We start from the raw sequence: 15821 nt of genomic DNA on the forward strand, positions 1-15821 counted from the left end.
GGCTGCGCATGCGCTTTGGCGGCTCCCGGCGCCATTGCGGCTCCTGACGGCCCGGCCATGGCCACCGACTCCTGGGCATTGGCCGTGGACGAGCAGGAGGCGGCGGCCGAGTCGGTGAGTGGGGAACGGGGGAGAGGCCGGGGAGGAGGAGAGGAGAGGAGGGGAGGGGGTTGGAGCTGGCGCTGGCAAGGGCCCCGGCCCTTAAGGCGCGGGGAGCCGGGGTGGAGCTGCTGCCGCCCCCCCCCCCCCCCCTCCTCACAGGAATAAAAAATAATAATAAAAAAAAAACCCGAAAAACCTTTTCTCCCATTTTTTCTTTCCTGGCTCATCATAAAGAGACAGGGAATTCGCCTTGGCGGTGGGGCTTGGGATCCTTCTTTAGGCACAGAAAATAAAATCCTTTCTGTTAAATAATTTTTAAAATGTTTTTTTTTGCGGATCAAAGGGGCGGGAGGGCCTCAGTCCTCCCCCTACATCCACACACAGCCCTGCCCTGCCAGCAGCACCATCTCCCAGGTGGTCACTGAGCCTCCAGGCTTCATCCAGAGCCAAAAAAACCCAACAAAAACCCGTCAGTTTTTAAGGTTAAAATCTCAATTTGTTTGCGTGTTTTCCTTTTCTGAGCTGCTCAAGTGCTGCACTTGAGGATGGAGAGGATTAGCTCAGCTCCTGGAGGTGTGGGGAGACCCTCAGGGCTCCTCTCCCTCTCCTGTTTTGTGGTGGCAAAACAAATCCTCAGCTTGTTCCCACCCCGAGATGTTTCATTTCTCTCCCGTTTGCCATCAGGGACAGGAACCACACAGTGATTACAGCTTAGAAACAGCTTGATTTGTCACAAAACCCTTTGAAAATGAGTTCACCTTCTCTGTTTCCAAGCCTGGTGTTTGTTACATAGTAATTTTAGTAGTAAATCTGGAAACCTTGATGAAAGCTCAGGTTCTTCCTGTCACAGTAGTGAAACAGGGGTATGATCACCTCAGAATTACACTGATTTTGTGTTTTTCCTCTCTTATAGTTGAGCAGTTTACACCTGAAGGAGGAGAAAACCAAACCAGACGCCAACGGTGAGTTACAGCCCCTCAAATGGTCTTGGAAATGCCTTTTCCCTGGGGTTTGGAGCCCTACTGCCAAAGTAAATTCCAGATCAGTTAAGAAATTCCAGAAAGAGGAAACATAAAGCCTAGATTAATCAGCAGCCCAGACTAAATATCTGCCTCCTGCCCTTGTCCTGCCAGGCCAGCTGTTTAAATCATGTTTTGCTGTATTCAGGTGGGGTTGATACCCTGCCCCTGGTGTGTATCTCCTGGTGGGGTTGCTAAACTTCAGTCTGGCTGTACAGAGCAAGCTGTAATTGGAGCTTCATCAGGGCTCATGTGTAGGAAAACGAGCTACTGTGTTGCTTTTCCCACAGTATTCAAAACCTAAAGCTCAGCGGGTGGCCTGGCCTCATCTCTGCCCTACAATTGTCTGTTTTAACACAGGTGCTGTTGTCAAGGCTGATGACAACGTAGAAAAGATAGAGGATGAGGAGAAGGGTAAGTGACTTCTTGAAAAATGCTTTGGCAAGGAATGCTGACCAGAAAATTAATTTTAGCTCTACTTCAAGTAAGTCTGCCTTATGTCCCAAGATCCTGCCCCAAGGCCTGACTTGTAAGACATGTCCTTCCTCCATAATGCTTTTCAAATTGCTGGGACTTGGGAGACTCCTGAATTAGAGTGGAATAAGGGGATAGCAGGATCCTGAAAGGCAGGACTGGAGACAGTTGGCTAACCTGGAGCTGGAATTGCTGTAGCACCCAAGGTGTTGCCTTTGTGGAGTGGCTGTTAAGAGGTGGGTAACAGCTCCAAGTCCTGCAGGGGGTGGCTTTAGAGAACAGAAAATACAAGCAAAACCCCAAAGTGTAGCAGTTTAACTTTCTAGGTTGACCTCACTTGCTGTATTTCAGCCCTGGAATCTTCAGTGTTGTTTGTCCTGGAAACTTCCCTTGGAATTAAAAAAATAAACACCACCTAAAAGGTGTCTGCCCATAGGGCACAGAGTAGGGAGGCTCCAAAAGGCTTTTAACTCTGTCCCACTGCTAAGTTAAATGTCTGAAGTAAGCAGAGGTCTGTGTCTGTGGAGGTCCCTTCAAACAGTGCTTGCTTTGTTTTGTCTGCCTGGACAGTGGGAGTCTGTGGGATGTCTCGTGGAGGAAGTTTAGGCTCTGCAATCCAGAATTTCAGAACTTGTCCTTTTTAATCAGCTCAGTAACTCATCCTTTCAGTGGAGCCACACCTGGCACGGGCTAGGATTTATAATTGTTTCTGGGTTTGTTTGTTTGTTTGTTTGTTTGTTTTCCACCTGGTGTTTGGACAGAGGACAGGGCTGCCCAGTCCTTGCTGAACAAGCTGATCCGCAGCAACCTGGTGGACACAACCAACCAAGTGGAAGTGCTGCAGAGGGACCCCACATCCCCCCTCTACTCTGTCAAGACTTTTGAGGAGCTGCGACTGTAAGTGCCTGTTCGTTCAAAGCTGCTGGGAAAGGGAGGGTTGGGGTCAGGAATATTAAACAGGCATTTTTTTTTTTTCTCATGATATTGTGGCTGCTTTTTTTTGGTGTTTGTTTGCCCCCTCCTGCTTGTAGGAAGCCTTTCTTTTGAGCTGTGTGGGCTCAGTTTTTGGTTGGAAGTAGCTGGAGCCTCCCCTTCTGCCCTCATAGATTCCTTGGCTGCATAGGAGAGAGCACCTAAAAATGTGTGGGTTTCCATTTTAAATCACTGCAGAAATTTGCCATTAATTAATTAGTGTGTAGTTTATTGTAGTGTTTAAATGCAAGGAGAATGGCTTCAGCTCAGTGCCTGGTGAAGGCTTTCATCTGAAACGAGCTCACTTCAATTCCTGGTCTGTGTTTCTATCCTCACCAGCTCTGCCACAACACTTCTGAATTTTAACCTCTGCTTTTTGGTCTTCAAAGTGCCTGGTGATGTGACAAGCTGGGTGAGTGACCCGAGGAGGCAGAGCTGTCCTCTCCTTCCCCGTGGACTGCAGAGAGAGACCTTCTCTGTGCCGGGTGGGTGGTTATTCCACCAGCAGTTCCCAGCAAAGGCAGGGAGCTGGGAGAAGGTGTTCCAGCAGCACAGCAGTGTTTTGGAAACACGAGGTTTGTTTTATTAGCTGAAGTGGTGAACACAGCCCTCCTCTGTTTTCTGAGGGTTATTTGTGAAGGTCTAGATGCAGGAAAGAGCACAAAGGGAGAAGCTTATCTCCTCTCAGCCAGCAATTCTGGGTTTACCTACTGGAGACACTGCTAGCTTTAGTATTTTCTGCCCCTTCCTGCTGAATACCTTTACCAGTGGAGCTTTCAAGTAACAATAGCTGCACTTAAGGCATGATAGATTTATATATTGTTTAAATGTACTGAAGAGGCTGTCCTGGTGGGATTGTTGTTGGTTGTATTGGTTTTGTTGCTCCAAGGGGAAATGGGAGCCCATGAGACTTCTCACCATTAGGATGTCATTACACTTGGTTACTGTTAGTGCTTGGATGTCTGCAAATAAAGCTTACGTCCTGGAGTGCCTGTTGGACTAATTCCCATCTTTCAAAAGTCAAACAATCTGGGTGAGTTAATGATGGGGGCATGCCAGACTAATTGAGTCTTCGTTTCATTATGAATCTGTGTATCCTTGGCAACTGTTGTGAGAGTTGGGCTTTGTGTGTCCTTCTTCTGAGCAGCACAAGGTTACATTTTCAAAGAGCTTTTGTTCCAGCCATCATCTGAAAGTAATAGGTGACTTTTAAAAAGCATGCTGTGCTGAACAGGAAGTTCTTAACAGCAGGAAAAGGTGGGCAGGGAACCTGTAACCTGCTTTGAAAGGAAAGCCCTGACTCCAGAGCACCACTAATAGCACTCCAGTATGCACTTGGAGGTCATTGGCTAAGAGCTGGGTTGCACCATCACCTGAATTTTAGCTTGTTCTTGGATCTCCTATCTACACAAATGTCTGCTGAGACTGGAAAGCTCCCTTGAGGAAAGACATTTGAGGACATAGTTTGGTTGGAGTGCTGGGATAGTGGCCTGTTGATCTGTCACCAGTTCTGTGTGAAGCTGAGGTCTCTGGAGTTCTCAGTTTGTATGACAGAATCAGTCATGCTGACTTAAGTCCTTGTGATGGTTCATGCCCTTCCACCTCCTTCTGTTCCTCATGGACTGAGGTCACTTTGTCCCGTGGCTGAGTCTTCAAGGAGTGTTAATTTTGGCGCCAAGATCAAGAGGTGGCTGAAGAAAAGGGATTGGCCTGAAGGACAGGATTAATGCTCTGGGATTCCTGGGACTGGCAGAAGAGCTGCTTTAGCACTAGAAGCCCAGCACTATGCCCCATGTGTTCCCTGTAGCTGTGGCAGGCAGGCGTGCAGGCTGTCTTACTGAATCAAGGGGTTTTGCAACGCTTCCTTTCCAGACTTTCTGTTGTCATTTGGAGTTTCCAGGCCCTGCTTGTAGTCACTGCACTATCACAGAATCATTCTGGTTGGAAAAGGCCTTTAAGGTCATCATGTCCAACCATTAACCCAACTCTGCCAAGTCCAGTGCTAAAGCATGTCCCTCAGCACCACATACATGGCTTTTAAACCCCTCCAGGGATGGGAACTCCACTGTGCCCTGGGCAGCCTGGGCCAGTGTTTAATAACCCTTTCAACAAAAAAGTTTCTTCTAACAGCCAATCTAAATCTCCCCTGACACAACTTGAGACAATTTCCTTTTGTCCTGTTGCTTGTTACTAGGGAGAAGAGACCAACCTCTCCTCACTCCAACCTCCTCTCAGGTAGTTCTAGGGAGCCAGAAGGTCTCCCCACCATAGCAGGTGCACAGAAAGGGGCAGCTCTAGCTCTGCTTGCAGTTTTGTTTTTCCTCACTTTTTTTGTACATGAATGAAAATCAAAGGTACTGCTAAAAAGTCATGGTATAAAAACTCCTCTGTTTTTAGGAAACCACAGCTCCTGCAAGGAGTCTATGCCATGGGCTTCAACAGACCATCTAAGATACAAGAAAATGCCCTGCCCATGATGCTTGCTGAACCGTATGTACACATACCTTCTACTCCCTTCCAGTCTAGGAAGTTTTTTAGAGATTTCATGTGCTCTCACTGAGCTTTTGAGGGAGGATGGTGATGGGGGAGCTGTCTGGGCTGTGGTGAAAGGGACTCCAATGCCACAGTGGTTTTGTGATCCCAAACTGTGCAGTGGCAGCCCTGGATTTGTCCTTTTCCTGAGGCTGGTACTGAACACACCATGTTTGTCTGAAGTCAGTCAGATTTCCCTGGTCAGCACAGGGGAGAAAAGCCAAAGCTGCTGTGGATCGTATCTCCAGAAATCCTGGGTGGGTGGGAGCAGCTGAGATGGTTTTTCCTCTCTGTGCCCCTCAGCTGCAGTGCCTGAAGTGTTGAGACACTAGAGGGAGGTGCAGAATGGAAAAGTACTGACATTATCACAGTTTTCCTTTCAAATCTCCATAACCAAGAGGTCCTGAAAGAGAGAGAGCAGCAACTCATTTCTGCCCTGTGGAGCATAGCTCTTCAAGGCCCAGAGAAGTGGTAGATCTGAAAGGCATTAAAATGCCACTCACCTTTTCTTCATTGTTCAACCCCACACATGTGTTGTCTGAGTGGTTCATCTGGTTGAGCTCCTGCCTGCTTTTGTTCTGCAGCCCTCAGAACTTGATTGCACAGTCTCAGTCCGGGACTGGCAAGACAGCTGCCTTTGTCCTGGCCATGCTCAGCCGTGTCGAACCTGGGAACAAGTATCCACAGGTAAAATTTCTGGGAGGTGACTGTTTCGGGTGGTTTCGTGGTGGTGCAGTGCCACCTAGTGAAGAGGTTTCATTTTGAGAGCTTTGAGAGTGAATTCACAGCTTGATAAACCCACCTCTTATGGCGTTTTTGTACAGTGCTGAACAGGGTCTGGGGATTTGGGGATCTATTAAAATACCTTCAATGGAAAAGATGTGGATTGTCCTCACAATTTGTTCCTTTCAGCGCCATCCATGTTCAGGAGTAGTTAAATCAGGAGGTGTCGTTCTGGAAGAAGTTAAATCAGAGAAATATTGCAGGGTAAAGTGGGTTAAGTAAGAGGATGAGAAGATACTTGTGACAACAGAGGAAAAATGCCAAGAAAGGAGCTTTTTGAACCAAATTTCCTTATGAGATAGTTGAACAATGTTTTCAAGGCTAGAATTATGTCTTTAAAAAGTGCCATTCTTATGTGTCAGCCTGACTGTAGGTTCCTTGTCAGCCCTGCCCATGGATATCCCCTAGCAGAGCATCAGGCCCAGGGACCAGAGCTGAAGGCAGAAAGGCAGTGGTGGCTGAGTGACTATGTCAGATCAGCTTCTTCCTCCAGCTTCAGGAGGCAGGAGTGATGGGCTTTCAGAAACTGTGGTGTGCTCAGCTTCAGGGAAACTTGAAGAATAAAGTTTTTTAAAAGGAAGTGTGATGGTGTTGGTTGTCTCTCACCTATTTTCTTTCTGTCCCTTCAGTGTTTGTGCCTTTCCCCAACATACGAGCTGGCACTTCAGACAGGAAAAGTGATTGAGCAGATGGGAAAGTTTTATCCAGAGCTGAAACTTGCCTATGCTGTGCGAGGCAATAAATGTGAGTAAGGTGAAGCACTACAAACAGGCTGTAAATGAGAAAATTGTGATCCTGGGGTGCAACACCACTGAGCACTCAGATACCTCAGTGAGGGGCAGAGCATTTCAGTGTCTGCAGCCACCTTATGACAGCCTTCTTTTGTGTCTCAACAGTGGAGAGAGGGCAGAAAATCTCTGAGCAGATTGTCATTGGCACACCTGGCACGGTGCTGGACTGGTGTTCCAAACTGAAATTCATAGATCCCAAGAAAATCAAAGTGTTTGTCCTGGATGAGGCTGATGTGATGATAGCAACCCAGGGCCACCAGGACCAGAGCATCCGCATTCAGAGGTAAGTACTGGGTGTACATTGCCTGAGGCAATTTTTGTTTCTTCCAGTTAGAGATGTTCTCTCACCTAGGGACAGCAGGGCTAGATTCTTGACCCATAAAGCAACAAGGTTAATGTTTTTAACTCTACCCCAGGTGTTTAATAGAGGCAGAATGTCAGTGAATGACAAGCAGTTTCATTTTCTTATGGAATAAGAAGCCTGTCCCTGGGGCAGGGTTTATTAATATTTAAGAATGGGAGTCTGGATGCCTCTGGACCATGAGGGGATGATCAGGTGTTGGTGAGGTTACCATTAGTCTTTCCAGCCACTGAGATAACTGGTTCTGAGATTTGTTCTGCTTTACCTGTAGCTTTAATTCCATCAGGATACCAAGGGGAAGGCTTTACATGAGAACCCTGCCCATTTTGCTCTCTTGCAGAATGCTCCCCAAGGACTGCCAGATGCTTCTGTTTTCAGCCACTTTTGAAGATTCTGTGTGGAAGTTTGCTCAAAAAGTTGTTCCTGATCCAAACATTATCAAACTGAAGCGTGAGGAGGAGACACTGGACACTATTAAGCAGTATTACGTTCTGTGCAGTAACAGAGATGAGAAGTTCCAGGCTCTCTGTAACATCTACGGTGCTATTACCATTGCCCAGGCCATGATCTTCTGCCATGTGAGTCTTTCCAGTGTCTGCTAGTGCTGAAGTCCTGGCCAGGCATGTTTTTCAGCAAGAAACAGAGAAAAAATTGCACTTTTCTTTGCCATTTCTGGCTCCCCTCTTCACATGCAGTCTTGAGAGTCATGATAGCACTAGGTGGTTTGTTTCTTTGAGGTGCATCCAGGTCATTTTTATCCTTGGAAATCCTCTGAAGCAAAGATTAGGAGGATGCAGTTTTCCAAAACAAAGTATTGCTCAGAACTACTGAAAACAAACAAACAAAAGGTTGGAAAATGAATGAAAATGGGGGAGAATGAGAACTGGGGAAGTCTTGTAGTTTTGTGGATGATTTGTAGCTTTTCCTTGGACTCCATTTCCCTCAGGTAACTGTTAATTTACCTCTGGAGTCTCTCTGTGAACCATACAGACTTTTGTTTTTTCTTTTCCTGGAATGACCATAATCACTTTTAGGAAACAGTGCTGACAGCAGCAGAACAGCCACATAAAGCGAGCTCAGACCATATAAAACCTGCACTTTGGATCTGCTGCAGCCATCTGCTTCTAAGGTGTCTTGAGATGTAATAATATCAGATACAATCAGAGCTCAAAAAAAAACCCTATCATAATTGGAAAACTTTAATTCAAGCCTGCCTAGAGCCTTGATGGATTTCACAGCCACGTTCAGCTCAAACCCTGATGTTTTCCAAGCTGAGCTGTTCTGTATGCAGTGTTTTTAGCATACATATGTGATCCCCCCATAGAACGAAAGCTGAGGAGCAGAGCACAAAGCAAACACAGACGTTTCATAAAGAATTGCTCTTGGGGTGGCAGATGCTTCCTTTCTATTTCTGATACGAGAGCTGGGAGCACCATTTGTGACGGGGAGGCAGGTGGGCACAGCACTCTGGAGACTTTTCCTTATGAGAGATAGAAACTGAGCAGCTCCTGAGCTTCCAGTCAACCCCAGAGAGGTTTGTTCCCATTTTCCAGCATTAAGCCATCCAAAAAATGGGCCTGGCTTTGTGTTTCAGACTCGGAAGACGGCTGGCTGGCTGGCAGGAGAGCTGTCCAAGGAAGGCCATCAGGTGGCATTGCTCAGTGGGGAGATGATGGTGGAACAGAGAGCTGCTGTGATCGAGCGTTTCCGAGAGGGCAAAGAAAAGGTGCTGGTGACCACAAACGTCTGTGCCAGAGGTAGGGCATGGCAGAGCTGGGTCAGGGAGGGCAGAAGCAGCAGTTCCTAAGATAAAACAGTGTTGCTTGGCTTACAGAAAGAATTCCTGTCCTCAAGTGTTCCAGTTTGGAGAAATTCAGTAATTCCTGGGCTGCTATGTCTGTTCGTGTGAGCAAACACAGGATTTCTTGTTGCCTTCCTGCAGCTTGAGATGCAAAAGTTCATCTTGAGAGAGTTATATACTTCTGGCACTGAGCCTGGCTTGTGCTGCTGACCCTCTGTAAAATAAGTATGTTCCAAAATAGGGAAATCTGAAAAAAACAGTGAATTCCAGTAGAAATTTGTGTTGCAATTTGACATCCTGAAACAGTCAAGACAACATAGTACTTGGAAAAAAACAAGAAGCCTTTGTAGCTTCAGAGAGGAGTTTGCACAATGGTACCCTCAGTGCTGGGCAGAGAATCTTCAACTGCTTCTCCTTTGGCCATACAGTGGGGTTCTCTGATGTAACAATTAGGTTTTATTGCAGTGTACCCCATCAGGATGTTGTGAAAAAGATCCATTTCAGAATTTGAGGCTGGGTTTTAACTCCTCACTTCACCTGGAGCTGGTGAGAAACCTCAGGCAGGTCAGGGCAGAGGAGGCTGTTCCTGCTGTCAGGTGGTTTAAATGGGGTTAAGTTGATTGGTTTTGTTTTGTTTTTTTTGTCAGGGATTGATGTAGAGCAGGTGTCTGTTGTCATCAATTTTGACCTTCCTGTGGATAAAGATGGAAATCCAGATAATGAGACTTATCTGCACAGGATTGGACGTACAGGTCGCTTTGGCAAGCGAGGACTGGCTATTAACATGGTGGACAGCAAGCACAGCATGAATATTCTCAACAGAATCCAGGAGCATTTCAGTATGTACCCTTCTTCTTTAAAAGCAGATGTTATTTCTGCAAAGTTTAGCTGAGCTGACCCTTAAACTGGGTTTACAGAGGAGCAGATTTGGGTAATGTCACTTCATCGTCAACTTCTATGTATGGTAGGATGAGAAATAAGTGAAGTTGTTTGTTTGCTGGCTGCCTGGGTAGTCACAGAATCCCAGGCTGGTTTGAGTGGGAAGGATCTTATCATCCAGTCCTACCCCCCAGGGTGCACCTCCCACTAGACCAGGTTGCTCCAAACCCCCTAAAATGGATGTTCCAGAGATATGTAATGTTGAGGTGCCCTAACAGGCTTCTCATTAAATAAAATCTGATTTATTTCTCATTTTTCCCAGACAAAAAGATAAACAAATTGGATACTGATGACTTGGATGAAATTGAGAAGATTGCTAACTGAAGTCCAGCTGCTGGAACTGGTGTGTACCCTGCTGTGGAAGCTCTCCCACTACAATTGGATCAGTGTTCAGATTGGCACACTTCTCAGCTGCTCCCGAAAAGGACTCTTAAGATATAAGTACACAAAAATTACCTCATTTTACGAATTGCAGTTGGACTTCAAATTGTGCAACTTGGGGGAAGAAGAGGAAATGTTTACAGGAGCTTTTGACATTTCTTAGCTTAGCCTTAAAATGGGAAGATCTTTTTGAATTCTAAGAAATATACCTGCCAAAAAAAGAAAAAAAAAAAAAGGCAATATGTAATTACCTAAAACAAATTTTAAATTAAGGGAAAAAAGCTTTATTGGCTTTAATTGGTTTCAAGTTCAACCTGATGAGTTAAAATGCATCAGTCTAATATATAATGGACATAAGTAAAGTAAAAAAACAAAACAAAACCAAGGCAGCTGGTTTTTGGCTAAAAACTCAACTTGTACAAAATAGGATGTCATTCTCTCCGGCGCTCCCCTGAGCTCTTTAAGACTCATTTCTGGCTTCCTCATGGATTTGCCCTGCTTTTCCTTACGTAAATTGTCCTGAGGATGTCTCCAGTAGCTCATACTTGCAGACACAGGTGCTATGTTGCTTTTGCTGGGCAGTATTTTCTTTTCCTTTATCCTTGGTTTGTTAGAACGGCCATGCTATGTGAGGTTGTGCCAGTGCTTTAGTAACATACTCTAGAAATTCAGATGAAGTGTTTTAACTTTGCCAAGGGGTAGGTGGGTGGAGAGAGAGGGGCAAAATGAAGGGAGCAGTACTAATTAGTTATCTGAATGAATTCACCTCCATAAAATGCTGTTGGAGTTGGGGGGTGGGTCACCTTGAGGCAGGTGGTACCAGTTCTAAGATGCTGCTGTGAAGCACCATGTGAATAATGCAGGGGACTGCTAAGCTTGACCCATCAGTAATAGGTATGAATTAGAAATCATGATAGCTTGTATTTACCAAAAAAAAAAAACCCACAATACATCTAGAACACCAAATTTCCCTGTTAGAGGATATTTCAGTGCCAGAGTTTTGAGTTAAACTGCTCAGCCAAATGGCAGCCAGGGAGCACTCAATTTCCATTGTGCTGGTAGTGCAAAACAGGTCACCAGTCCTTCCCCCAGGGGTGATCCTTGCCAGAGGAGGAATGACTTGGAGGAGGAATGATTTAGGAGAAGGAATGATTTGGAGGAGGAAGGATTTGCAACTTCTGTGCTTGGGCTTTTCGTTGTGTTGGGACCATTCTCATGCACACAGCTGAAAGCCTGTGGGTTGTTCCCCCAGCCCGGTTTCCAGAAGGATGCTCCTGAACTTTAGAACTTCAGGATGCACAGCTCTTTTTTGGGGGGAAAATGGGACATGTGTGAGCAGCCATTGGCCTGCCACTCAGTGCAGGAATCACTTCAAAATAAATGTATAAATTGTAAATTTAAACTAGGGATTTTCTTTGCAATTTTGGCCGTCACATTCTGTTCAAAGACAGGAACATGGATCCTTTTACCAAGTAAAAAAAGGCTCATTTAAAGTGTACCTAAAATTTTAGGAAATTGTGCACCCTTTTATTGATTTGTATAAAGGCTTTAGTGGAAAAAAAAACTGTTAAAATTAAAAGTTTTTGTATTCTGGGGTGTATCTATTTTTATTCTGTTGGAAACCTATTTAAAGTGGCAGGTGAGTGAGTGCTTGCGTGTTGAGTGGAAGACTTGTTCCAATCACCTACTTTCATAGTACAGCTGAATGACCTCATGACAGCAGAGTGCTGGGTTGGGTTGTCAAGAAACCTGCTGCTGGTCCTGTGTGCTGTTTCTATTGTACTTTTAATTGGAATAAAGAACATGTACTTAATGATGCCTCTGCTCGGTTCTTCCTTGAATATTTTTTGTTATTTAAAAGCTGTAGGTAAGGATATTCTCAGCCAGAAGTCCTGAGGGGTTTTCTGTTTGTGACCTCAAAACATTCTGTGACTGACTGAGCTTCACCTGATTCAAGGCTGAAATTCTTACAGGCTTCCTATGGACAGCTTGTTAAATGATTCCACAAAATAAATAAGGTAAATAAGATAAATACTTTTCTTCCTTCTCTTCCCCCAGTGCTTTTTGTGCTGTATTTGGCAGAGTTTCTGAGACCTCCCTTGCATCCCCACCAGGCTTCTGAAGGGAAAGGAAAACTGGGGGAGGAAAGAGGTGTTTTTGCTAGATCAAGACTTGACATTTTCTAAAAAAGGAAATAATTAAAATGGACATTTCTGGAGGTGCTGTGGAGGTCAGAGGACCAGACTCATCCAGCTTTATCTTAGATGGAATATCCTCCAACAAGAGGAGTGTCTGCTATGGTCCAAGGTGCTCTTGTCTTTCTGTCCCTGGTTAAAGGAACCATGGTCACCATGTCCCTGGTTGCTGGTGGCAGGCAGGCAGTGATCTGAAGTGTTGCCTTCTTTGCTGCAGCCCTTTTTATTGGCACAGGATGGAGACAAACTCCAGGAAGGTCTGGGGAAGATGGGTGGGTGTCAGCTGACCCCTCCAGCCTGATTTGGGCAGTCCCTGAGGAGTTTGCCACCAAATTAACAGCATTTCTCAGTAAGAGATGTGACAGCCAAGCCTCTGCTTCATGTAAATCATTTAAAGTTCAAGATTCAGCCAAAAGGGTTTTATTGTTGTTGTACTACCACACAGCAGGAGAACAATGAAAGGTAGAAGTGACACTGTACACAAAACCAGGAAAATGGAATTGATCACTGAGCCCTAAATGAAACACAGAAGGTGGTTCCTGGCCCTGAAACTAAGTGAAATACTTTGCTCCCAACTGAGGTTAGATCCAAAGCACCCGTGCGTTTCAGAATCCTGAAGACACCAGGGTTACTCCTGAGCAATTCCTGTCCCTGCAGGTGTAGGTGACACCAGGGAACATTTGTATAAAACCACCAGACCTTCAACACTTGCTATAGAATGAGACAGCATCAGCTTGCTCGCTGTCCTGGGTTGGCAGACACACTGAGGTTAAAACATTGGGTTGACCTCAATGTTCAGTAGCTCAGCTGCATGGCAAAGGGTCTGTTTTTGAGCAGACTGAATTACTGCCTTTGAACCCTTATAAACTTAGACTTTTTGTTTTTTTTTAATAAACACAACACATTGTATTTATCCAAAACAGCCTTTTCTAATGATGGTTCAGTAGAATCTGGGCTGTGGTCTGAGCCGGCTCCCCCTTCAAATCCAATATATTTTCAGTTAAAACTCTCCAAGCAGCACTTGCTTTCTTGGACTGACTCATTTCAGTGTTAAGTGTTGTAACATCCCACCTTAGCTATCCATCTGTTCCTACTTAGGGGTCACATGAGGTGAATGAGAGAAGGAAAACTGAGTAGAAAAGTCCTGCTGCTCCCCAGTGAAGCCAGAATTATTATTTGTTCTTAAAAGGACACTCTTAAAAGCTGCCCTGGGGTTAGCCAGAAAGAGCTGAGCCCTCGCAGGGGTATTGGCATCAGTCTTGCACTTTAATACTTCACATTAATCCATTGAAGGCTAATTATTGCTATTTCCAGATGGGTTCTAGGTTTGACCTCTGCTCCAGTCACTCTCGAGGTATTTAGGGTGATGATACCCTCCTGAAAACAGCCCTCCAGAGTAAACCAATGCCATTTATCTTCCCAACCAGGTGCCTCTGCATCTGCATCCCCTCTGGGAAGTGTTGCCTTGCTAAAGTACAAAAAAGGACTAGAGAAGAGGTTGTTTCGGAAACTTCTGTGTTCAAGGATCATCAGCATCTTCAAAGAAACCAAAAAGACCAAAGTTTGGTGGCACTCAGGGAGCAATTTGTGATGGCATATGTGGAAACAAACAAACAAAAAAGTCCTTTAAAAAGCAGATTTTTACACCTGAAACACTCTTTCAACACATGCACACAGGTCTGCTTCAAGGAGTGCTATGGGAAGATGGCAAGATGAAGAAGTTGGCCACACATCCCTTCTGGAAACACCAGAAGTTAAATTTTTAAGAAGAAAAAAAAAACCCAACACATCCCACCCACAGAAGCGCCCAGAGTGGTGTGGCAGCACCTGACTGTGCCTAAAGGTCTGCGTTGTCCTGCTCCTGTCGTATGCACAGCATCGATTTGTGGAGAATCCCACATTCATGGAGAGACATGGTAAGGTCAGAGAAGCTCCTTCGGGGCACCTCCATCGTTTCAATGCTGCAGGGTTTGTATTGGGCTGACATTTTCTGTTCTGCCACAGAAAGGACCAACTGGAGGCTGTCGGTGGGCTTGAAATGATGTTCAAATCTCTGACCAGTGGGAGATCGAACAGCAAGCAGCAAATACGACTGTTCTTTTGGTGGCTCTTCCAAAACTAAAGTTGACATCAAAGGGCTCTCGTGCCTTGTTTTCCTTCTCAGCTTCTTTGGAGGACACTGAGCATATGAGCCGCCTTCATCAGGAATGTAACTCCCTGACAATACTTTGGTAGATCTTTGTTCTCCAGGAAGAGTTTTGGGTTTTGGAGCACCACCCTGCTCTTCACTCACTTCCAGTCGGTTGGTCTGTTCAGCCAGAGCTTCCACAGCACCCTTCTGGCCAATGGAGGGGAGCACCCTGTACTTGTTGAGAGAAGAGGAGGTCCTCAAAGGCACTTGCTCCAGGAGCTCTGGGATTTCCTCCAGAGACACCTGGCTGGCTGTGAATGCTGGTTTGGTAGACAATGCTCTCCTGATCTTCCGTAGTTCTTGAGGAACTGCTGCTGGTGGGGAAGGTGGCACTTGGCAAGGACAGGCCTCCTTGCCAAGGACACTCTGAGAGCAACTGAAGCTTGGCCTGGTACGTCCCTTGGCAGATTTTGGCCTGGCAACATTCATGATGGAAGTGTTTGTCCAGGAGAAAGCAGCTGTTATGCCTGAAGGGAAGGAGCAGTGAGATGGTGCCACTGTGGCCATTGCTTCTCAAGGCACCTGCGGGCAGGGGAGCAGAGAAAAAAGTTAAACCAACTGGTTCAGAAAGCTTCCAGGGAGCTCCAGTTCCCCACAGCTCCCCCTCTCCTGCTGCACACCAGCTGATATCATCACCATAAATCTGGTGAGTCCTGTGTAGGCAGGGAGAGATCCTGTGGTTCTGTGATACCTGAATCACAGCCGTCAGGGTGTGGTGATTCAGAGGGTTGGCTTTGTCAGGAGTTGCCTAAAGTTGACCCAGAGCACTGGGAAGTTGTGCCCTTCACAGCTTAAATGAAGTTTTTGATGGAAAGAACAGAAGCATTCACTTCTCAAGCTAGAAACTCAGTGAAAAAGGGAGATGGATTAACTTCAAAACACTGATCTGCCTTTTTCTCTGTTCCCGCAGTGAAAGATTAAGTTCCTGTCATGGACTATTGGGTAAGACTGACCGCTCTTTACCTTTTAAAAATCTCTGAAGACCTTGGAGACTGAATATGTCTGATTCAATGCAGAGAAACCCATTCTGACGTTTCCTGCGACCTAAGGCTGCTGAGCAGAGACCAGTACAAACCTCCATCAGAGATAAAGCCACATTCTGCTGTGTGTTTCCCAGCTCAGACCCTTCCTGTTTTACCAGGGAAAAGCCCAAAATCCCAGACAACCAGCCCACAACCTCACAGCAATATTTTTGCAGAAGTGCAAAGGGTTGCACCCCCTCTTCTTCCTTTAAGGTAGTTTGTGTAGGCAGATTTATCAAGGGGGTTGGAAATGTCAGT

The 15821-nt window shown here is 45.7% G+C and overlaps 2 protein-coding genes across 2 annotated transcripts; one reads left to right on the top strand and one right to left on the bottom strand.

The window, feature by feature from the left end:
- Positions 1-11968, top strand: LOC103526166 (ATP-dependent RNA helicase DDX19B). The gene is made up of 12 exons (XM_030463505.1): positions 1-114; positions 1016-1064; positions 1482-1535; positions 2357-2492; positions 4965-5057; positions 5684-5786; positions 6512-6626; positions 6779-6956; positions 7375-7612; positions 8629-8791; positions 9483-9674; positions 10037-11968. Exons 1-12 carry the CDS (start codon positions 58-60, stop codon positions 10096-10098), a joined length of 1440 nt encoding a protein of 479 aa, XP_030319365.1. The 5' UTR covers positions 1-57; the 3' UTR covers positions 10099-11968.
- A 2066-nt stretch (positions 11969-14034) lies between these two features.
- UBXN10 (UBX domain protein 10) lies at positions 14035-15048 on the bottom strand. The gene has a single exon (XM_008491243.2). The coding sequence runs from the start codon at positions 15046-15048 to the stop codon at positions 14188-14190; it is 861 nt and encodes a 286-aa protein (XP_008489465.2). The 3' UTR covers positions 14035-14187.
- Positions 15049-15821: the final 773 nt, after the last annotated feature.

This window comes from Calypte anna, chromosome 21 (assembly GCF_003957555.1).
Source record: "Calypte anna isolate BGI_N300 chromosome 21, bCalAnn1_v1.p, whole genome shotgun sequence".
NCBI classification, from domain to species: domain Eukaryota; kingdom Metazoa; phylum Chordata; class Aves; order Apodiformes; family Trochilidae; genus Calypte; species Calypte anna.

What these genes read in the sequence shown, in the direction of transcription:
- LOC103526166 (XM_030463505.1), top strand. Translation starts at nt 58, where the DNA reads ATGGCCACCGACTCCTGGGCATTGGCCGTGGACGAGCAGGAGGCGGCG. An exon ending in TGCTGTGCGAGGCAATAAAT is followed by an intron (nt 6,627 to 6,778) that starts GTGAGTAAGGTG and finishes GTGTCTCAACAG; the next exon opens with TGGAGAGAGGGCAGAAAATC. An exon ending in AGGCCATGATCTTCTGCCAT is followed by an intron (nt 7,613 to 8,628) that starts GTGAGTCTTTCC and finishes TTTGTGTTTCAG; the next exon opens with ACTCGGAAGACGGCTGGCTG.
- UBXN10 (XM_008491243.2), bottom strand. Translation starts at nt 15,048, where the DNA reads ATGGCCACAGTGGCACCATCTCACTGCTCCTTCCCTTCAGGCATAACA.